At 39.0% G+C, this 23713-nt stretch overlaps 1 protein-coding gene across 4 annotated transcripts in view; it reads left to right on the top strand.

The window, feature by feature from the left end:
* Nucleotides 1-23713, top strand: part of ALK (ALK receptor tyrosine kinase) — a 258012-nt gene that overhangs the window by 102842 nt on the left and 131457 nt on the right. For all 4 annotated transcript variants that reach the window (XM_015856918.2, XM_015856919.2, XM_015856920.2 and 1 more), the window contains exon 4: nucleotides 11646-11841. In XM_015856918.2, coding sequence (XP_015712404.1) covers nucleotides 11646-11841 — 196 coding nt within the window. The remainder of the gene's footprint in view (nucleotides 1-11645; nucleotides 11842-23713) is intronic.

The raw sequence follows: 23713 nt of genomic DNA on the forward strand, positions 1-23713 counted from the left end.
GTGATGTGCTATCAGCAGTGTATTTATACAGCGTATGACCTTGCAATATTTATATCTATCTGAAAAGAAAGAGAGAGGGAGTTGCTCAATGAAGCTTAGATATCTCCTGTAACCTTTATGCGCTCTGCCAACTTCTGTGTAACAGTCCATAGCACATATACTCTAAGTGGAAATCAGGTTGTAGAAAAGCAATCATGGTGAATCCTATGTGGCTGGATGTCACAAAAATAGGAGAACTCACTGTTTGCTCTTCAGAGCTGTATTTCAGTTTACAATGTCTGCTGCTTCCACCACATTATTCCTAGGGGAGTTTATTTTCCGTCCTTAAAAGAAGACTGTCAGTTTGATTTCAGGTCAGAAGTTAAGCTTTCAGATGCTTTCAAAAAAACCCCAAAACCTCAGTTTTACTGAACATCGGATCATTCTACAGGTGGTCATAAGGTTTTGTGCTAAGCCAAAGAAGGCAGAATCTTGTCTGGATTTAAGTAGCTTATGCCTTGCCACTACTTTTGGCAGCCTTGTGTCAGTGCATCCAATTAGGAAAGAAAGACAGCATAGTCATGCAAATAAAACTGACCTGTAGGTGAAATGCAAAATGTAAGCAAATTATGTGAATGGCGTGAAAGTGAATTAACAGGTAAGATCTCTCCTCCCGTAATAATATGGTGATTTACAGTGTGGGCTTTTAGAATCACCTCAGCCTCATTAAAAGTAACCCCTAAGTGTCTGTCTTCATCTCTCTCTAGATTCTAGGTGACCTTTGTGAGTTTGAAGAGGACGTGGGTGGTTTCCCACTAGTACCTTAAAATCACTCTACTTACTTTTGACTTTCATGTATCCCATATTGCATAAAATGCCACAGCAGTTTACCATAATGCATCAGTTTGTAAGAATTTCTACTGGTTCTTCTCTAAGTCATTTATGGACAGACTGAAAATCTGAGGGCATGAATATCTGTCTTAAAGTAAGTCATTTCCATTTGTGGGTGAGAGCTCTTGAGGCTCCCAGATCCCTCTGTCCCTGTTCATTTAAAAAGTAATATTCACTGGGCTCTTGCTTCACAGGGATAAGCACTAGGAGACATTTGGGCTTCAATGCAGATAGAACCTGACAGCACTGAGATCAAAATACACTGTGTGCCTGCAGTACAGTAACCACACGAGTTTCATTTGCACCACCTTACCAAAGTATCTTGCTTTGGTACAAATAATGGTAATGACTTTCCACTGAGGACTCAAATGGAACCATTCTGTCAGGGGAAGATGGCTTCCAGACTTGGAACATTGTCCTGGGCTGCGTCAGATCCACTTTCTGAGCCACAATTCATTTCAGATCCACGCTGCCATCCAGTCCTTGTTCACTTTTCTGTTGGCTAGAACTGGGGTTAATCTTTTAATAAGACAGCAGCTTTCTCAGTCATCAGTCAACAGAAAACAAATAGAATGTCTAGTTTATGCTGTATCTTAGGGAAGGGAAAAGAGGATGAAGTAATTGTAACCAAGCAAGACAGATGCACAAGTTGTAACTTGCTTAGTATAATTATACCTATTTCTATGAAATTAGAATGTCAGTAAGTTAAAGATAATTTGTTCAGGATGCTACAGACTGAGTCTGGATATTTGGTTCTTCATCTCCTTAAGTACTATCACTAAGAATGAAAAGTGAGCTTGGCACCCCGGTGATTGCGAGGCAGAAATTCTGATAGGCTGGGATGATGTTTCAGAGAAGTTTTAGTATTCTTTCCTGGGAGTTCCACAAAGAAGAAAACTTCTATGTTACGTAATTCTGAGTGCAGTTTAGTTGATTTCCTTGCAGTACCTTTTAAAATGAATTTGTTTTGCAGCTGGGCTTTGTGCCATCCAAATTTGCTGCTCTAAAGGTAAATATATATTTTTTTCCGAGAAGTGGAATTGTTTTCAAAGGCAAACTGATGTTAGAATTACAACACATGAACTGATTGGCATGCCCTGCTCAGTGGACAGATCCCCTGTGGCTGTGTTTTTTGAGTTTTAGAGCGAAAGAGCTGTAGAGTCTTTCATCCGTAGTGCTCAATGAGAGCTTTAACTTCTACAGTTTGTACTCATGCAAAACCTCCATTGAAACCCCATAGGTATTTGCTCACAATAAGAGCAGAGGGCTTGTTGTTCTTTCTGGAAAATGCAATGTCCTTGTTATTCCAGTCCATTCATTGTATTCACACCCCAAAAGCATGATAGTCGGTTTGTAGAATAAGTAGAGAAATTACTTGTTTTCAGCGGAGATGTAGTTTGGAAGTTGGTCACAATGCAATCACAGTAAGAAAAGCGTGCTGTAAAGAGGTCAGGAACTGGAATTACAATTGGTATTGTGGTCAAAACGTTGTGTGTTGAGATGTGTTCCTTAATGGTCATTGATGATAATTGAAGCTCCTCTTTGTTTCCTTGTCTGACAGTTTATAGCAGCCAGCTCTCTTTTGGACTCAGGTGTACAAACTTTCTTAGGTGCTACCCATCTCAATGCCTTTCAACAAGACCCTGTCAAAAATATGTATAAAAATCACCTATTGGTCTGCTTTGGCGTACATTAAAGCAAAAATTAGTTGACAACATGACTTGGTGACAGATGATACTTGAAAGGTGGCAGTACTCAGTGCCTTTCTTTTGTATTTACAGGCCAAGACTGCTGCCAGATCTTGGCGTGTAACAGCATGGCGTCAGGAAAGGGGCGGCCAGCTCAAGGAAAGCACCAAGCTAGGGACTACTTAGAGGATTGGGATGTATTTAGATTCCTAGGACAGTGTACACTCAAGGATATTGTAAAAGTAATCTGAAATCGGTGTTTAACATTTATAAGAAACCACTGCAGTTGAGGGAGGTCCCTGGCAACCAGAAGGAAATACTGTGTTCATTTCTAAGAAGGGCAAGAAGGGGGAACTACAGGTCATCTTTTATCTTCCTTGAAAAGAGCATGCATTATGTCTTCTTGGATTCCATTCCCCAGCAGGTGAATATGTCAAATGACTGGCTGAGGGAGCAAGATAGGGGCAGGGGATGTACATCACCTTCACTTTAGGTCTGGCTTTGGGCACCATCTTATCCAGCATTCTCACTTGGGAGCTGAGGAGATCTGAGCAGCAGTGGGACTGTTTGTCTCAAGCTAACTAACAGTGCTCAGTGGCTTTATGCCCAGTGGTAGCTGGAACTGAGCAGAGTTGACCCCAGGGGTCAGTACTGGGGCTGGTAGTGCTCAGTATCTTCATGTATGTTGTATGGCTCTGAGCAGATTTGTAAATGGTGCTCTGAACAAGGGAGCTTTGCTTCTGAGAAGACCAGACCTTGGTTAACTGGAGGACTAGGCTAACAGAAGCCTCGTGCAGCCACAGGGAGAAGTGTGAAGCTCTGCCCCTGAGGCAAGACATTCTGGTGCATCAACCTGAGCTGGGAGGCGGTGGTATATGTTATTCTGCTGAAGTGGATGTGAAGAGAGAACCCAGTCCATCACAAATAGGGTAGGTAGTCCAGTAGGCAACGGTGCAAGGAAGGCATTGTTGCTTATGAGTCCAGAGTACACAGCCCCCATGGAGAGGCTGTGGTGGGCTGGCTTTACTTAGAATGGAAAGAAGCAGTTGAAAGGCAAGCTGGCAGCAGCCTACAACTGTCTAATTATCTCTAAGGATTGTAGGCATGAATGTACATATAAGTACGTAGAGGAGAGACCGACAAGGACAGATTAAACTGTATGAGACATTAAAATACACTATCTTCTTGAGATTTATGCTTCTTATATTATCTTTGGACCAAGGTCATGATTCTCTGAGCATCTGAGATATGACACTTGCTTACTTAACACTGACATTGCAGTAGCTCTTATATGATAAGCTTAATCCTGGCACAGAAGGAGAAGCAAAAAGAACTATACTAACAATGCCTTTTTTTCAGTGTTTTTCTAGTTTTTCAGGGGAATAGCTCACAAACTCGTTCCTTGTTTAATGTTGTCTCTGATGTTACTGAACAGCAAGTTGTTGCAGTACCTATTCTGTTCCAGGCATGTTTCTATTCTTGAGTATCAGATTATTGCCAGACTTCTTAATTTTTAAGCTTTAAGCCTCCTGAGTGTAATCAAATAAGCACACTCAAGCAAAGTAGTAACTAGAAGAACAGCAATTCAGCTTCCTTTCTCACCTTCCCTTTAGCTACTGTGCACACTGGAGAGTATTGAAAAGACATTCTGCCTATTGTTATTGACAGAAGCAGTGTCATCTTGGCTTTCCCTTTAAGGTATGTCTGTCTTGCTCACAACATGGAAAATTCTCCCATCTTCTTGTCTCAGAACAGAGATCTCAAAAATGACATGCCATTTACCTTTGTCAGCAGTAGATGAGGAGATGCATGTTGGTTAATCAGCAGCGCAAGGCTGAAGTATTTGAACACTTCTGTCATTCTCTAGGAAATATTTTAATCTCAGCATTGAATTTCAAGTTTTTAATTAACTACTTTTTTCGGTTCAATGCTCTTCAGCTAGGAGCAAACACTGAGTCATTTAGGAAATGGGATGTAACAGCATCTGGCTCTAGCTCCCATTACAGAAGGCAATACCTGGAGCATTTACTTGTTGTTTTCCATTTGAAAAACTAACCATAAAATTCTTGGTGAGGAAGAACAGACTTCAGGTAGGCAACAGTAAAATAAGTAGAATGATGGAATTCAGCTTTCCATATGGGCATACCAGAGATTATCAGAATTTAAACTGATTAATAATAATAACACGACCTTTTTCTGAGTCTAATGGTGTTCCTCCAGACTCCAGCTCACACACTGTGTTCTAAGGAAGCTGCAGTGAGCATCAAAAAAGCTGCAAGAAGGTCACTGCTTGAGGCTGCTGCCTCTGTGTGTAAGACTTCAGAGCTGCTCTAACAGAATAAGTAAATTAGTAGAGAATATTTCAGGTACTGGAGTATGAGAAAAGGGAATGACTCCTCTTCTAAAGCTTCAAGTTATGTTTCTATAAAATTGCTGTTGTTTCTAAGGATCATAGTAAATATTGGTTATTTGAGGGGCATGGTTTTATATGAGTGAAATCTTTGACCTTAAGAGAAATTAAATTTGCCTGGTGCTTTGCTATGAGAACAAAATTGGTCTTTATTTTGCTTTATCAGTTCTTAGCTCTCCCTGTTTATGTTTAGGGAACTAAAAGTACCTGAATAGATGATTTTAAAGATCTTTGACTTGCACATTTCTGCTCTGAGACCAATTTCCTGCAGTTGCTTTTACTAAATGCTGAACTTCTGTTATGAGCATTCTACTGGAATAGTTAATTTGGAAGCTGATGGTAAATGAGGATCTGAAGACCAGCTCTGTGGAATGTTTTGTGATACCAATGGAAATGCTCTTTCCAGTCAGCATCTCCAAAGAACATAAAACTTGATTCATTTATTTTTCTACTGTATAGTCCCTGACAGACGTTGACTGTTAATAGTTTTTACAGCTCTAATTTAATCTGGTGGGGTATTGAACTTGTATGTGAAAGATAATAAAATCCTCTTAGTACAAAGATGGAGTTTATGTTCAGAATAACAATCTATCAGTTTTGCAAAGGGCTGTTAAATTTCTGCTTTATAACTGTAATCAGATTAAGTTGGTCTGACATTGTTCTGAGCCCTGCTTTTCCAGAAAATATGTTAAACTTACAAAAGTCTGATCTTTGGGAAGATATCTCCTTAAACTCTTCAATTTGGGTAAGAAATTAAACACTTAACACTTTAATGGGGACACATCAATTTGTATCAGGTATCAACACGTCCACTGTGTATTATTAGCTTGGATATGTTAGAAATTCTATTTTCAAGTAATGTGAACTTCCCACTTCATGAATTCTAATGCGTGCCACTTTGTAATTGATTTTTATATCCCATTTCCTCGTTTGATGCCATTTCCTTAGGATCTTACTTGCATGTGTGGTATCTGGTATACATGGATGGTTACCTGTGTGTTTGACCCAGAAGAGTTGGTTGCCATTTTTCTGCAGTGAATACTTCCCTGGAAACCCTTATCTTCCTCTGTAACTTCTCTAGCTGCTGTCTTTTTGGTCTGCAGACATCTTTGCTTGGCAGCTGCTTCAGAAGAGACAAATGACGTGTTATAGCAAACTGACCTCACTTAGCATCATGGGGTTATTTAGCAAAAGGAATTGACCTGGCTCTGTGCTGCATTTGCCCTAACGTTGGTCAAGGAAGGCTTTAGTATAGAAGCAGATAGCAGGCTGCATTCAGAGCTGTTTAGGCAATAACTAGTTTTGGAAGAGTCTAGCAACAGAATGCTAAGTTCTCCAGTTCCAAGGGTCTACTGGTGGCTCTCTCTTTTGAGTATCTATCTGCTCATCATCTGTGAAACGTCCTGCTTCTAAGCCAATGATCCATCCTTCCTCTTTTTGTCATGAATGTTAAAGTGTTAGAAACAAGCTTTCAAAAAGATCAACAGCAATTTTTCGTGTGAGCTATATTAATTTGTCTTATTACATTCTTTTTATGTCCACTGCAATAAATTCCCCTGCTTAAGTATAAATATGTTTTCATTTGTGTTTATCTGAAGTGACAGCAAACAGCCAGAGACATTATCCAATACAAATGGCAGGATGAGGAAAGCTCACACTATGGTAGTCACTGAAACACTGCAAAGCCGTATCAGCCAGTTGGGTTTATGTCACATAATGCAAATACAGATGTTTGTTTCAAAAGACTGAGTGCTGTCCCCCCTGCAGCCACATGGTTCTGCATGATGGTGATGAATGAGCTCATGACTCAGGAAGTGATAAGTGGCTGGGTCTGTGGCTGTATATCTAGTTACAATGTGATTATTTTAACTGCATCTCTTTAATATCAGCACTGCACCGTGCAGCCAGAGTCCAATTTAAAACCTGTAACAGAAGACTCCTGAAATGACTCATTGGTGAATATCTTTCTGAAAATGAATAGACCATTCAGAGTCCTGATTTTAGAAATTAAAAGGTCCACGCTGTGCCATATACTGTCAAATACAGGTCCCTTCAACACATCCATGTTGATTTAGTTAGAACAAAGTGGAGAGGGAAGAGCTTGATTTTTGTATTGTGGTTTTCTGTGTTTAGCTACTCATTCTCATGAGCAGTACAACACATCACTGACGTGAGCCATGAAGGGACCTTCAGCTCAGTTTATATCCTCTTGCATCAAAATAGCAGCAGAAGTTGGAAGCTACTGTGATTTTTCTAGCTATTCACCAAGTTAAGATCTCAAGAGCCTTATTAGAGCTGTGAGCTAATAAAGGAAAATAAGTGCAAGGAAATTATAGTTGGAATCTTTCAGTCTTAAGGGTCTATGTGGTGATGTCAGATAGTGTTTGCCACGTAGATTCTCTCCCACCAGAGGGAAATAGGGAATTAATGAACAGGTGGGGTCATACCTCCTGATTTTGCCAGATAGTTGGTGTGAAACAGAATATTCTTCTCTCTTTCTGCGTGGATGGGGAATTGATTTCTGTATGTTCTTTAATTCTTTTGAAGTAGTGTTTCTAATCTGGTCTTCGAGATGGTGCTGGTATTGATCCCATGGGAAGCTGTCCTGTGAAACAGTGGCAAGCAATGACTGAGGTATTATGCTTTAGAGGGAAGGAAAGAGTATGAGGATTTGTGTTCAAAATGTATCATTTCTCACTTCAGACACTTCAATTACTCCTTTGTGGGTTTGACACCATTGATTGCAGTAGCATAAGTCCTGTCAACTGCAATGAAATAAGATTTGGGCCTCTATCAGCAATTTGTTTTGTGTATGTGTATGTAGGTGATTGACTGACAGTTACATTGCTTATGCTTCAGAGACAGCAAATTCATGGAACTTGGTTTGTCTGAATTGCTGTTTTGAGTCTAATGCTTAAGTGGAAAAGAATATGTTTAATGTTAATGTACCTTGTTTTATTCCAGGTCTGGTTACTATAGGAAATCACTGGTCTGCTCTGTCCTAGCTTTAATACTTACCTCTGCAGAAGGATACACTTGGCAGGATGTTTCTGACTGTGTACAGTTTGCGTGGCCAATGCTGCTGAATAGCTCTGTCTTTCAGAGTGATTTTCTAGGTATCACTCCACAGCAGGGTAGTTTGGGGCTATTCCTAACATCCTATGCAAGCGTGGCTGGGTGACCTTCCACTGTGGCAGAACTGTATTCCTTTTAGCAACATAAATCAGCACACAGACTTGTCCTTGTTATGGTTAATAAGTCAAAATTGTGCAAGGTGAACCCTGTAAGTATAGCCAAGACATAGGAGGTTAGCAACTAAGGTATATTCTATAGCAGCTAGTTGTGTTTACTATTAGGCCTCATGCTTACCATTAGGCCTCATGCTTACTATTAGGCCTCGTGTTTACTATTAGGCCTCTCTGATGTTTCAAATCTGGTCCCAGGTCTGGACGAAAAGAGTGTACTTTGTTTATTTACTCACTGCAAGGAAAAAAGAAAAAAAAAAAAAAAAAAAAGAAGAAGAAGAAAAAGGAATGAGAGCTTTCTGTTTCTTTTCTTTGTTATGTTAAAAATCTTACTCCCTGTTGCAAGACAGTAAGATAAGCAAATGGTTCTTGCACCTGTCACATTACCATCAGCAATTACTGCAGCGCTTAGTGCTTTTCTGCCACCAGCAGCAGTCTTTTTGATCTTTGTCATGTCGGGGATTACAGTGTTCTTATGTGCATGATACAATTAAAGCCACAAGATTTAGTGCTCTAATTCTATTTTGTTGGCAATAAAAGGGAGAGACGTATGATATGTATGGTTGGGTTTCTGTTTTTATTTTACTGACCAGCAAAAATATTGTGCATATAAAACTAATAATGACAGAGTTTGTTTAAACTCCTCAAGCCATTCCTTTAGTAAATGGATTAAAGGCTCCTATTTCCTATATATGAATCTTAATAATAAATAAGTAGCAAATATATTTCACTTCTTCATTTAGAAGCCCTGACATCTGAAAAGGCCATTCCTTATCTATTTCTGCTTGTTTCTTTCAGTACAAATATTTTCTAGTTTTAGATATGTCATTAATGTGATGGAATATCAGAAACAGTCTTCTTGACAAGTGTGTCAAAAATGCTCTTTATGATAAGTGTGAGCATGGGATGAAATATAGTGGTTGATAAGAGTCTGAATTTCATTTTTAGCCTTCCTGGTATTACTCTATTGAACCTTAGATGAATTGCCAAATTGGATTTTTTCAAAGTGGGGGACATTTGTGAGCATAAGCACAATTCCCAAGTTCTAAACTGGCATGTGACAGCGAGATTAAAATCTGAGCTCGTGACTCAGCTCAATGGAGAGAAGTGGGACCTGCTGAAGGGTGATTAATCAGATCCTTTTAGGATGAGACAAACTGTCATGGGAGCTCAGAATGGCTGGTAGACATCAGTATGAAGGTGAGCATCATGCATTTGTGGCTCCACAGGATTTCTAACGCAATCTGAGTCTCAGCGGAGCTTTAGGCAGTATCTACTAAGCCACCTGGATAATGATTCCTCTGAAAATTCAGCCTCGATAGTTTAAAAATATAAGCTACTGCTCCTACAAAAAGCCATAGATAAAAACTGTTTTAATTACAGCCCTGTTGGACCTTAATTTCTCTCTCTATGAAATTAAAGGGTTTTTGAGGTCTGTATGTTTTAAGTACTAACAAACATGGTTTTTTTGGTGGACAATGCAGGAAGCAAGACCTTGTTTTCTGATTATCAAACCAGTCTTGCTACAATCTGTGGAATTTAACAATTTTTCTTGCTTCAAGTATTGGCCCCTTCCATTTACCTGACTGACCTTTCATTTACCTGACTACACACCTCAATGTGCTTGCTCTGTGGGAAAATTGGTAAATTGGTCAACTATGAAAAGAGAGTAATTTGATTTACCTGAAATGCGCAACAGTGTAATAAAAAATGCATTACTTCTGTCCAACTGGATGAGCCTCAAATGGTACTGAAATTATGGAGAAGATTATTCTGGGAGTTATTGAAAAACACCTAAAAGGCGATGCAATTATTTGTCACAACCAACATGGGTTCGAAAGGGGAAAGTCTTGCTTAACAAACATAATCTCCTTTTGAGACAAGTCTACCCACTTAGTTGACCAAGGTGACTGGTTGTTGTAATCTTTTTGGATTTCAGCAAATCTTTCAATACTGTTTCTTACAGTATTCTGGACAAAATGCCCAGCATACAGCCAGGCAAAGGCATGATGCAATGGGTGAGCAGTTGGTTGATGCGTCAGGCCCAAAGGGTTGTAATAAACAGGGTTACATCAGGATGGCTGCTAGTCACTATTGAGATGATGCAGAGCCAGTTTTCTTCCATGTTTTCATCAATGACTTGGATAAAGGACTATCCTAAGTAAGTCTGTTAACAGTGATGAACTGGGAGGGCAGAAGGGTCTTGGCAAATCAGAGGGCTGGGTAATCACCAGGCCAGCAGGGGCAGGGAGGTGACTGTCCCTCTCTACTTTGCCCTTGTGAGGCCCCATCTGGAGTACCGTGTCAAGGTCTGGAGCCCCCATTGCAAGAAAGACAGGGAGCTGCTGGAGGGGGGAGGTCCAGAGGAGTGCCACAAAGATGATCAGGGGGCTGGAACACCTCCCCTGTGAAGACAGGTTGACGCAGCTGGGCTTGTTCAGCCTGGAGAAGAGAGGGCTGCATGACCACATTGCAGCCTTCCAGTACCTAAAGGGAGCCTATAAACAGGAGGGGAGTCTACTCTTTGAAAGGGTAAATAATGGCAGGACAAGGGGAAATGGTTTCAAGTTGAAGGAAGGATGATTTAGGTTGGATATCAGGGAGAAGTTCTTTACTATGAGAGTGGTGAGGTGCTGGAACACTGCGCATGGCACAGGCTGCCCAGGGCAGTGGGCACAGCCCCAGTGCTGGAGCTAAGAGAGACATTTACAGGTAATTCATGTAAAATACAAAATTAATACATTAGAAAAAATTGCTGAAGAAATAAAATGTCAGGGTTTTAACCTGACTCTAATGACTTAAGAATGTTGATCTCTTCTGTTTTTGAAGAGCAAACATAGAGCTTTTGAATGCGTTCTTTATTGTTTTATATGTGTTCTTTAAGATCTGGTATAATACTTGCCCTTATCAAATCAGGGTGCCACTGGACCAAGGCCGTAATGTTTGGCTCTGGACCACACTTGGGAAGTAGCAGAGGTGGGGATGAAGTCCAGGCAATAATAAGTACACAAAAACAAGAATCTAGACATTAACTAACTTAGTTGCTTGTGTAGGCTTAAATCTGGAAGTCTCTGTAGGAAAATTAGGTTGACTTATTTTTCTTTTTGCTGTTTCTTGTTTTTCCCTCTAATATTATTTATGGGCTTATTTTTTCTTTATGCCTTTTCTTCTCAGAGTTAAACCTAGATATTATCTTTGTTTTGAACCATGAGACTGTGAATTGAAATGTTGCTTGCCTTTGAAGATCATAAAGGGTTTAACACCCCTTAAAGGACATGCTTTCCAAAGTAGGTGGCAGCAATAATAACAGAATGACTGAGAATGCTGAATGAGTTGTGGCATAAAAATGGCATGGATTAATTGTGCACTGTAATTTTTATTTTGTCTTTTTTTTTTTTCCTTGAAGCTTCATTATTGCCTTATCTGTCCTAGGTTCTTTCCTGTTCCTTAATGCGTCTGAGAGCCCTGTCATCCTGAGCCCCTGGCTGAGAAGCAGCAGTGACCAATGTGTAGTTCAGGTGGCTGTTTATAAGTCTTTCCGGCAAAGCGGAGAATATATTGTTCGGATCCTTCCTATTGGAGAAAGCAGCAGTGAAATTTTGTCAGAGCAGAATCCAGAAAAACGTGGGTAAGTCTCATCCTCTCAATTGACTCACAGCGTGATTGAGAAGGGACATATGATTGTGTAGTACTAAAGCCACAAAATGCACACTACATATCTACTAAGGAGAGCAGGACAGCACAGTGAGTAGATGCAGTGTGAGTCTAAGTCACTGTAGAAAATGGAGTTGTTTATTTAATTATGCAAAGCATCAGTAAACTCCGGGATCCACGTAATGAGTCTCTGTTGACATAATCTTTATTCTCAGTGTTTGCAAGTAATAATTTCATTTGATTTCTTTTTACTTCTCCTTTACCCAAGTGTACTGTTAGGCCTAGAATATTAGAGTCCTTGCAATTTTGTGCATCTGCATGAGTTTTACCTTGCATTTGTATTTTTTCAATGGCACCTCTTGTCAGTAAAGCAGGTCAGAGCTACTGCCAGCAGAGGAAAGTTTTCATCTTTCAAGTCTGCAACTGTTTGAAATGTTTCATCATCTTTGTGCAATTAAGATCAATTGTTGATGATGTCTTAATTTGTCAGGCTTTCCATTTATCCTTTTAGATTTTAGTTAGCAGAAGCTGTAGCTGAACAAAGTACATATTTTTAACCACTAGAATAATGGAGTAATTTAGAATTGAATTTGGATTTATATGAGGTTAACGTTGTCCCTGTTGTATACAGGTTTTTTTGTTGTTGTTAAGGAATGTGTTAAGAAGCATAATTTTTACCAAGCATTCTGAATGTTTTTTAGTTTTGATGTGATAAATTAGAGAGTTTCAAGTAGCAAATCCTGCTGGCTTCTGCTTGAAACAAGATGTGATTATCTGATTACTGTCTACAGCAAATTCTGTCTTTTCCAGTAGCAAAAGAAGAATGTGCAGTAAAAAACCTGACAGAAGATAACCTAAGCCATAGAAACAGTTTGAATAGCAGTAATTTTCATATAACACATGGCCTATAAAAGTGAGGAGGAGAGCTTGTGTGTGGATCTAAATTGTACTTAGTTCCAGCAATATCATCCAAATTGTAAATTACTGTTGACGTCTGGGGAAAGGTAATTAGGGAAACTGCAGCAGCTGTCTTTTTCCTTAGCTCTTCGAAAATGCTGTGCTGTATGTCACAGCTAATAAACGTACTTTGTGCAAAGTTCCTCCTGCATTGGCAACGGCACCGCTCCTTGGCATTTGCAGTGGTACTGCTGTGTGTTAAGTGCTTTGCTGTGCTGAACGGAGGAACTCTTGCTCACATCTGTGGGCAGGCAGAGCCCACCAGGAGCACAGGCAAGTGCCAAATGTGAGGAGCCCTAAAGGGAAGAGAAAGATCGCTTTAACTACTATAGCAAATGCATACCTTTGCCATCTGCTGCAGACAATACAGGCTATTCAGCTGCGCATTGCAGATGGCAGGCAGAGATTGTCACCGCAGCAAAAGGAGTCTGTGCTTTTAAAGACGGTGATCTTGGTTATTACTGTCCCATACTTTTAGAGACATACAGTTCGTTCCACAGCAGCATTTCCAGGGCACATAGGGTAGTATGGTTGTAGGGTAGGATTTGCCTATGGCTTTCACCATGCTGTATTTCACCATGTATTTCACCATGCATGTGTGATTCATTGGTACTCTGGTGCTATAAAACTTTGCAAGTAGAGCAACTGGCCATTTCTTTTTTTTTCTCTCCACTCTCGTCTCTTCACTGCAAGAATAATTGCTCTGCCCCTGCTCAGCAAGGCAGAAAGGCTCTGCTACTATGCTCACATAAAGGTCATGTAATGATAGTTAAGTATCTGCCCATCAGACTGCAGCCACAGATTACAGGCTAACATTGTTATCATTTGCCCTTAACCTTAATTCTAGAATTGATAAGTGCTCCTGTGCCCTCTATTTGGAGTGATAATAGTTGGTTATCTCTGATTGAAATAAAGCATGCAAATATTACTTCTGCAAAAACGTTTTCTTTAAGTAGGAAACAAGAATAGCTCATCAGAAGTCAATAATAATTCAACAAAGTTGTTAGATTAACTATCAATCCTATAGTGGGTATTCCTTGTAATATTTTAATTTGTGCTGGAAATTGCAAAAATAACCCCAAATCATACTGTCTGGTAATCAATTCTTTGACTATTCTATCAACTTTTTTAAAGCTCTAAATGGAAGACGGTTGGTTTCGTAAGTGATGAGCTTGTGCTATAAATGGAAACAGCTTAAGGTTTTACAGGTGACAATTCTTTGCTTCAATGCACTTTACGAACTGTTTTGCAAATAAGAGATGGAAAGTATTTGCAGTTCTGGGTAACCTGTATCAGCAGTTGTGACTCTATGCCATTGCTCAAAATCAGGCTTATAGCAGAAAAAGAATGTTTTATTGAAACAAATGCACTTAAAGAATGCAGTATATTAATTCCAGGGTGGATTTTCTCATCTCTTGAGCTATACCAGGTGTCAGTACCTTTTTTCCCTTCTTTTTTTTTTTCTTCCAAACTCCATAACCCAAATTACATGTATTAATATCTTATAAGGTGTTCACGATTCATGTACATTCACAAGAGAAAAATGTAAATGCTTTCAGGTAATACTCTTTCATTTGGCATGAAAACAGCCAAGCAAAGGTTTTGGTTGGCAGCATGTGAAACTAATTTGAAGTAAAATATGTGTACAGCCATGAAATTTTATTAGCAACAGTATAGCACCAAATATTTATTTGTTACCAGGATTCAGTCATGCTGTGCTTTTGAGCAAAAGACATGTTTTCATCTGAGTGGATACTCAGAATACATTAATAGTCCAAGGCAGAGCTAGTAATGTTCTGTTTGTTCCTATGGTCTCATTCAGCATAGAAAAAAGGTAGCCTGGACCCATGGACTACAGAAGTATTCATTCCTTATAAATCCTAGGCCTTGCAGAAATTGTTATTTAGAAGGTGCATTATTGCTTTCTTTTCTTTCTTGACATATTTCACTGCCTCTGATATATTCTGCATAGGAAGAAAACTGGGTAATTTAAGACACGTTACATAGCAGTAAGATAGGGCAGATGGAGCAGACACCAGGAACAGTATGCCAGAAGTGATAACTGCAAATGGTTCCTGACTGATGGAATACCAGAGGCTGGCAAGGGGATTCTTGGTTTGTGTTATACAGAAACTTTGCCAAATAGAATAACAACATATTTCTACATAATATTTGTAACAATGATTACCACTGAAAGATAATTATCTCTGTTTATCAGAACAGCAGAATAACGGAGCTGTTTTGATTTTGAGTTTTCTTTAAAGATAAAAAAAAATATCTTACTCTCTATTTAATCTTACTGGTTTTGGAGTACCTTTGGATAGACCTTTGCCAAGCAATCTGTAGGACTGATGAGGAATAATGTGTTGCTATATTCAGTTAGATTTGTTGCATGGTAGAGTTTCTAGATGATCTGAGTTGATGCTTTTGATATGGTTAGTCTCTTCTGCCTTCCTAAGATATCTGTTGTCTTTCACAAGCCACCCGCAAATGATGAATCCATTCATGACAATCAATTCTTTGTAATGGCAGAAAGGTTGTTATAATTTCTGACATGGAACACAGCACCTTCTGATTTATCCCAAATGTCACTAGATGCAGGTATGCTTTTTTGCTATTTTCCTGCTCCCGCATTCATTCCTTATTGCTATTCAATAGATTGCATTTTTGTGTTACTGTCATTGGGGAGACAGAAGGTGTATATGTGTACATATAGGTTATTTAGGAAAGCAGAGTTAAAATGGCAATTTGAATGTTGACCAGGAGCTCCTTGGTGCTTGTCAAACTGTCGCTGTGGCCACTGATCTCATTTCACCTGTTAATTATTTTTCCCATCTGTTAAATCTGTAATTATGAAGTTACTGCAATTGTAAATGTACCTAATGGAGTGGTGAAAACACAGAAGGAATCTTTTCAACAAGGTCAGAGTTTGTAACACAGGATTAATTTTTATTTATTTTGATCTGTTTATTTCAGATAAACTTGAGCTGGGCAGGTTACAAAAATAGCATCATATATTTTAATTACCATTGTTATTTTACATCTCTACTGTACTCTTAGTGGTAAATTGAAAGAACAAATTATATTACATACTGTACATGAAATAGAACTTCTTAGTAATTACATAGCAAATGAAAACATAGCTTCAATTTGGTCTTTCATTACAGAAAATTATTACATGTTTTTGCCCCTAATATTAGATAACACACAGATCTTGATACTGTTCCTATGAAGGTAATCTATGCCTTCCTGAAAAGTGGAGAGAGTGAAGATCCTCAGATCAGCTATCTGACTAGGAGTACCGGGATGTTATACTTGTTGAAATCTTATCTTTTGAATTGATTTGAGGTGAGCTAGATAGTTACATGGGCCTCGTAGTACAGACCCATGTTGGAGCAGTTCTTAAAGAGCTGCAGCCTGTGGGACACCTATGAGGGATCAGTTCAGGGACAGCATTCTGTGGGAGAGTCCTTGCTCTGGAGCTCTTGGAGTGACCAAGATGGAGTGGCAGAGGTGGAGCGTTAGGGACTGAGCACAACCTTCATTCCAATAGCCCACTTGGAGGGAAGAAGTAGGAAGGGTGTGGGAGGGAGGAGATAAAAGAGGATGGATGAAGGGTGAAGGTGTTTTAGTTTGCTTGTAGTTTCTCATTGCTCTAGTCTATTAGTAACAGGCAATAAATTATACTAATCTCCCTGAGCTGTGCATTTTGTTCGTGACAGTGACTGGTAAATGATCTCCCTGTTCTTATCTCAACTCTTGAGCACATTTCTATTGTATTTTCTCTCCTGCTTTTCCTTTGTGGAAAGGGAATGAGAGAGCAGTTCAGGTGCAGTGTCACTGTCCATCAGGGTGAAACCACAGCAATACTGAACTATATGTCTTTTGACTTAAGGAGACTTAACAGAAGTTGTCTGTGATTTTCGAGCTGAGTAGGATCTCCAGCCTAGTCTAGAGCCTTAACCATTTTTAAGACTCAGCTGAAGACTTCTTTGTAAATAGATGTAGTAAAAGATGTCTCTGAAATGAAGACTGAAATCTGAACGTGCACATATGAACAAGGAAGCCAGAAAATACTGTTTCTCCATACGGGCAGTACTTTACTAGATATATATATATTTCTGCACAGAGAACTTTCCACAAAGAAAGAGCATCTAGTTTTGAAGGTTACTACAAATCATGATAGGCTATTCCCTTTCTGGCATATACAACTTCACTCAGGATTGACTGCATGGATAGATGTCAAAAAAAATAAATGAAGGATTCGCTATCATCTGTCACACTTGACCTTGGATCTTGAAGTCTGAAGGTTATTCCTCTACTACTTCTTGTTCTCTTATTCTTTTTTTTTTCTTTTTTCCCCCCCTCATAGTTTCTTTTGCTAGTCTGTCTCACAAATCCACTGGCTTAGTAGAAGTAATTTACTTTCTTGGAACCCTTTAGCCTTGAAAGTGCCTTTTTCAAGTTAGCGGCATGATGAATTTGCTTTTTTTTTCTTGTATTATTATTATTTTCTCCCTGAAAACACGTTACTAGCTTATGGAAAAAAAAAAAAAAAGACTGACATTGTTTTGCAGATATCTGTACTAAAAAATAAGACCAAAGACCAAAATATTTATGTTTGAGGTACTTCACATAAGCACTTTAGAATTTTGAATTTAGAATTCTATGAGAGAAAAATGTGCTGTAAATTTTCAGAGATGTATTTTGATGCCTAAAATTGAGTTTAAATCATCCAGTCTGAATTACTCATTTGTGAAGTTCAGTTAATACAGAAAATAATCTGGATGTATGGATTCATTAGAAACCTAGCTCTCCAACAGTAGTGGCCAGGCACCACTAACCCTCACTTTAGAAGATGGACCTTCAACTATTCTAGGCAGAAAATAAGTCCTTAAGCTTTTCCCATGCTGTTATCCACTAGCCAACTGTTGGTCCATTTCAGTCTGGCAAACTGAATGCAAAGAAAATGTGTCACTTCCCTTTCCCTTCCTTTTTCAAAAGGCACCATACTTGATAACCTCAATGTATCAGTCCTTTTCACAATAAGTGCTTGGTTTTGGAAACATGTTTTTTTTCTCTCCCTAACAAAAACTTGATTCTCTCAGTATCTCAACCCTAGGTCTGAAGAAAGCTTTAACTCTTTTGACTGTGGCACCCTGAGGAATTAAATTCTAGTTTATTTTCAGGGTATAGAAAGATTCACATCAAAGACCTTCAGACAATTTCAGGTGAAGTGGAACCCTTCAGAGTTTTATGAAACATTAGAAACCTGACCTGCAATTGTCTTCAGCTGTGCAAAGATTGTTTTCTCATTCCACTTGAGCACTAGATTATGTAGATTGTCATTTTAGTACTGGAGGTAGGTAAATGTCTCTACATGTCTCCCTTAAACTTAGTGGTTTTGCTGCTGAGGAAGTGCTATGTAATTTCTTGAGAGAGACTGTTCCTTTTCGTATATTTTGTGCAGCGTTATTAAGCCTTTGAATGCGCCTTATTTTTGCGTTTCAACTCAAGTACACCAAAGCAGTAACGCTTCAAGCTGCTCCAGACAGATTTACGGTACTGTCAATTGAGACTGGACTGTACCAGTTTGCTGTCAGACATATATATATGGAAGTAAACTATCATAAAGAATGATATATTAATATTGCCAGAAACTAAATTTGGAGTGCCATTCATTTTTGTGGCATGTCACATAGTGAAGAGGCAGTATTATATGACCTCTTGTGCCAACCAAAATGAACCAAAGTAAGTTCAAAAACGAGTAATTATTTTTTTTTTGCTATTCATTACAGTCCCAATAAAACTGATCAGAAATCAGTTTGGGTCTGTTACAACACCTGTTAGTGAGCTACCTGGGTTATGGAAGGTGATTCTGTGCTTGAAGCTCCAGAGATTATCACATCTGACCTCATAGGAAGGACGCCAGTTTGGTCATGGTAACAAATTTGAAACACCCTTGAAAGTGGCTGTTTTGGCTATTTGTTCTTTTGAACCCAAATAAGCTTTAATAAAATTTATTTCATATATGGCTGAAACATTTTCTACAGGCCAACCTGAGCAATGTAATCTCACTTTATACTATCCAAGGCATAAAAATCTGTCTTCATAAACTTTTATGTTGTGTCCTTCAGAATTGCAGGTTCCTCTTTGCTGGTTATCTCAATTTCCAAGTCTTTTTTTTTTTTTTTCTTTTCTTTTTTACTCTTTCTTTCCCTCATTCCTTTAATGTGTCTCCCCTGTTATATGACCTCGTGTTTTCCCCTCTTCCCAAGGCTTCTACTCCAACTTTTAAAAGCCATTCTGAGCTAATTTTTACTGCCCCATATTGACAGTAGCCCATTTTGTGCTTCATCTCTGTGCAGACAAGCCTGCACAAACATCAACTGAGTTTTCTTTCCTCGCAGTTACAACACTTGCAACGCTTGTTTCTGGAGCCTAGGCACCATGCCTCATTAATATCGACAGCCTTGTTTCTAGTTGTTCTTCTGCTTCCCTCTAGCCTTGTTCTCTGTCATTCTGCTCTTGGCAAACTTTTATAGTTTGCAGCATAATTGCTTTCTTAACTTCTTACTTATTTTTGAACTTAAAGGGAAATAAGTAAATTTCTAGTTCTATGAAAGCTCCTCTGCAGCTGTCCCACTATGCACAGTGGTTTTGTCGCCATGTTAATTCTTAAGAATCTAATTCTGCCCAGAGAGTTGGTGGATGCCTGTTTGGACACTAACTTAGCTTACTTGTGAATATATTACATGGCGTGCTCTGAAAGCAATGCCTCTTATTGCTGTGGAAACTACAGCAGATACTAAGAGCACAATAACATTATTTGATAGACCAAATTCTCAACTACCAAACGCTATTATTCAACATAGTTGCCATTTTCCTGTCATTTTTTTCCTATCGAGTAGCTACTTTTGTTTTCTCATTCTTTTCTGGTACAGTACAAATGATATTTCTCTAATGAAGTACTGTGAGGGCTCTGTCGTACTGGCAGTAATAAACCGTTAGTGTCAGTGATTAGTATGGCAAAAAAGTAGTTTTGGGTTGGGTAGTTTGGGTATATCAACACCTAATGCACAGTTTTCAGAGAAGACTGTCAGATACTTTGCACACTGTTATACTACAACAGACTTCTTGACTTCTATGGCAGAAATTTTGTTCCACAAACTGTGGTGTATAACATTTGTTCTTAAAATGAACCAAGTTGGAATTACTTGCCTCCTCTCTACCTTTTTGCAAGGGCTGTGTTCATCTGGTTTTCTTTGTGAGCATTGAGTTCTCTGAGTACAACTGAGTACAGTTGCCAGCTCTTCATAAAAGTCAGCCAATAACCTCGTGACATTTCTTACCTCTTATATTGGGTTGACTAAACATGATTTTCAACTGGAAATAGCAGCAGTGAAGTTTGTTTACTGATTATAATTGGTGCCTTTTCTGATCATCCCTAGCCTGTTGTGCCATTCGTGCTGATGGACTGAGGCCACAAAGATGCATAATAGAGTTCCTTTTGACAAGACAAAACTATTCTAATCTGGGACTTGAACCAGCAGCACCATCTGCCATCCTTGATGAACTTTGCGTAAGGATAAAACGGCAGAAATTAAGCACAAGGCTAAGTCTTTTGTGAGGCAATGAAGAATTTATGATTTCGCTTCATCTAGCAAGGAATATGAGCAATGGAATCATTAAGTAGAGAGAATGAGACAAATTTAGCTGTCTTTCATATTCAAAATCAGTGACCAGTTTTTACGATTCCTTTACAGTAGAATAAAATTAGACTGAGGGGGAGATTTTATCAAAATATTTATATCAAAATACTTTGTTAGAAAGAAAGTAAATAATTTGATTTTGTTCAGCAAAAGACAAATGCAAAATGTAGGAAAAATGTTATCCTCAGCAGTGTCCTTGCTCAGGTATGTTAAGATAACATCAGTTAGAAGACTGCTATCAGTACATTAAGTGCAGTGGGTGACCTGAATATTTTTAGGGTGTCAAACATCTGCAGATTTTCTTGCTAAGTGTAATAAGAACATGAGTTGATCCACTTGGATGCTGTCTTAGCTTGAAAGGAAATACTATTTTCAAGTCTAGCAGCTATGTATGCATCTCTGCTCCTTTTCGTTCAAAGTTCCTGGCTTTCAAGAGGCCATGATGTGGGGAATGTGTGCTAATGCTTTTGATGATGTAGATTGATATCAAAGCCATGATGATTATAGTTTGTTATTATTTCATGCTAGATGACCAATTCAGCTACTTGTTTCTTAGAGTACTAGATAACATCTGGCAAGAGTAGATAACTTGATTTCCTCTTTTTTCTTTAGTTTAGTTTAGTTTTGTATTGTTTTGTTTTATTCGGGAATTTGGTTCTCTTTTTGTTCCTATAGGCAGTTTCTCCAGGTCAAGATTAGGTTTGCAAAAGAACCAACTCTGCTATTACTACTGCTTTAGATAAGGGATTTTGATTGCCAGTATCAAGGCAGTGGATGTTGGCAGTACCATCAACCTGTGTTTGCGAGCAGACTGCTATCAGTTTTTAAATGCATTTTTTAGTGAACATCCTGCTTTCTTTTCTCTTCTTGCTTCCCACTGGCTTCTAGTACAAAAGGGGGAAAAAATTCTGTATAATTTTAATGACTTCTTTCCTTAACAACTTGAAAAGAGACAGAGGGGCGCCATCTTGGAAAGCAGATTTTCCATCTTTCCCTCACTTATCACTTGTTTTGTCTCCGCTCACTTGCTCCTACTCCCTCTATTTCATTGTGGCCTTGTCTTGTAGTTTGTTGTTCCAAACATTTCTCCTAACCAGTCTTTCCATCTCCGCAGTAGATCTCATTCTCTCTCTCCCTTTTCATCCTCACTCCTTGCCTCTAGCTTGTTCTCTTTGATTTGGATATTTTTCTTCTTAAACTACTCTAGGTCTGAAGGTGGGAGTCTGCACAAAGCAGCTATTTGTGTACTGAGGTCTAGTACTGCTTGCTGCAGTCCATTGTGAGCTTCGGACGCCTTCTCTTGTGTAGAACCCAGCTGCCACTTATGCAGGAAAACCTTTGCCAAATGTATACAAACATCAGCCTGTTAGAGCCTTGTAAACTGGCCTCATTGAGGTGAATGTTCTCAGGAAGAGCCTCCAAAGTGAAGCAAGTGATGCTGCAGCTGTCCTACAGCAGCTTTCATGGAGCGATCTCAAGGACTCTTAAAGCATTAAGATATGGCTGAAGTAGGTAGTACTATGCTGATGTACACTATTGAGCATTAAAGAGATCTCCTAACATATCATTAGTGTTTGTATTCAGTAGAAGTGCAGCAGAGTGGCACTTTGTTTACGTTGTTATTTGTACTAGAAGAGTGCAGGTTTTAGTGGAGAGGTAGAATGTTGAAGTCTGGGTTTTCAGATCCGAGGGGATTGATTTCAGCAAAGAGAGTGAAGTGTGTCCCCTTCACCTCAAGTGAGTGGCCAAGCCCTGTTTGTGGAGAAGGCATTCATCCCTAGAATTTCAGCATATGCACAAAATCCGAATGCTGTACCTGTCGCACTGTAGGACCAATTGCAGGGCCAATGTAAAGGGGAAAAAAATTACACACAAGTTAGGAAAGCTGTAAGTCTGTATCCGCTCCTGGATTCTTTGCCTCATCATAAGCACCTCGTGGCAGACACGTTTTCACCCCATGGAGGACAGGCTTTGTACATACTCATTCAGTGCTCTTTTCCCTGTGCCCTCCCAACATTTCTCGTCACATTAATTCTCCCCACTCCTATGACACTGATGTCTTTTCCTAACTGAACTAACTAAAATAGGAACACAGCTTCTTTTTCAAATTAATCACTACTCAATCCCGATTTCATGTGCCTTTGATGCCTGGTTTTAATTGCCTTACAGTAGAAAGCTTCAATGAGCAGAGAAATTAAAACTGCAGAAATCCTGATTATTTTTTTAGCAGTTATTTGCCTCTGCAGTCAACTCTCTCTCTCTCTCTCTCACACATGTCGTATTAGTTTTCCTTTCCTGACAGAGTCACAGGTTTAACGGGAACCACCAGACAATGCTTCAGCTCCAGAACATGGGAAAAGTGCTACAAGCCGTGAAACAAACCCTGCCTCTCTTTTTAAGCTAGGCTTTATTTCAGAAACAATCAGCCATTTCCAGAGTAACCCCAAGTATGTAATAGAGTCTCAAGGATGTTAAGAAGGGGGCAAAACTCAAAATGATGCACATCATATCCAATTGAAACGCCACATCTGCACAATTTCTTTTACCCAGAAATTGTCTTCCGTGAAATCAGATGTTTTCATGGGAAAAGTTTAGCTTTGATCAAGTGCTTTGCCTTAGGACAAGGATGAAGTACTGGTTTCTTGAACTGGCCCCAGCCAAACACTTTCCAGCTATCTCTTCAGCATTACTGTGGGCATCTTTTTGCTGCCTGGGTGTCCTTTTCCATATGGATGTGCATGGTGTCTGTGATCAGACTGCATGTCTCCTCCAGCCAGGATGTGGCATGCCAAGGCAGTTGTGTAAGTGCATGAGTGCTGATGGGAAACTGAGTATGTGAGGAATAATAGCACCGCATGAGTTGCTGTGCTGTACAGCACTATGGCATCATAAAAGTGCATTATAGTGATGAACTGAGCCTGGCAGAAATACTGCAGGTCAGCTCAGGAAAGTGAAGTAAGACATGCTGATAAATGAATCTGAATATTTTGCTTTAAAATTGCAGGAACAAACGTCAAATTCATTATTGACAATTTTTTTATTATTTTTTTTTTTTTTAAATTCATTAGTATCCAATTGAGGAACATTTTCCCTCTGATTTTTAGATAAAATACATCAAAAATATCTCTATTTCTCTGAGATGGGAATTCTGATTTGTTCTTATAAGCTGTGGTAATT

The sequence above is a fragment of the Coturnix japonica genome, chromosome 3 (assembly GCF_001577835.2).
Source record: "Coturnix japonica isolate 7356 chromosome 3, Coturnix japonica 2.1, whole genome shotgun sequence".
NCBI classification, from domain to species: domain Eukaryota; kingdom Metazoa; phylum Chordata; class Aves; order Galliformes; family Phasianidae; genus Coturnix; species Coturnix japonica.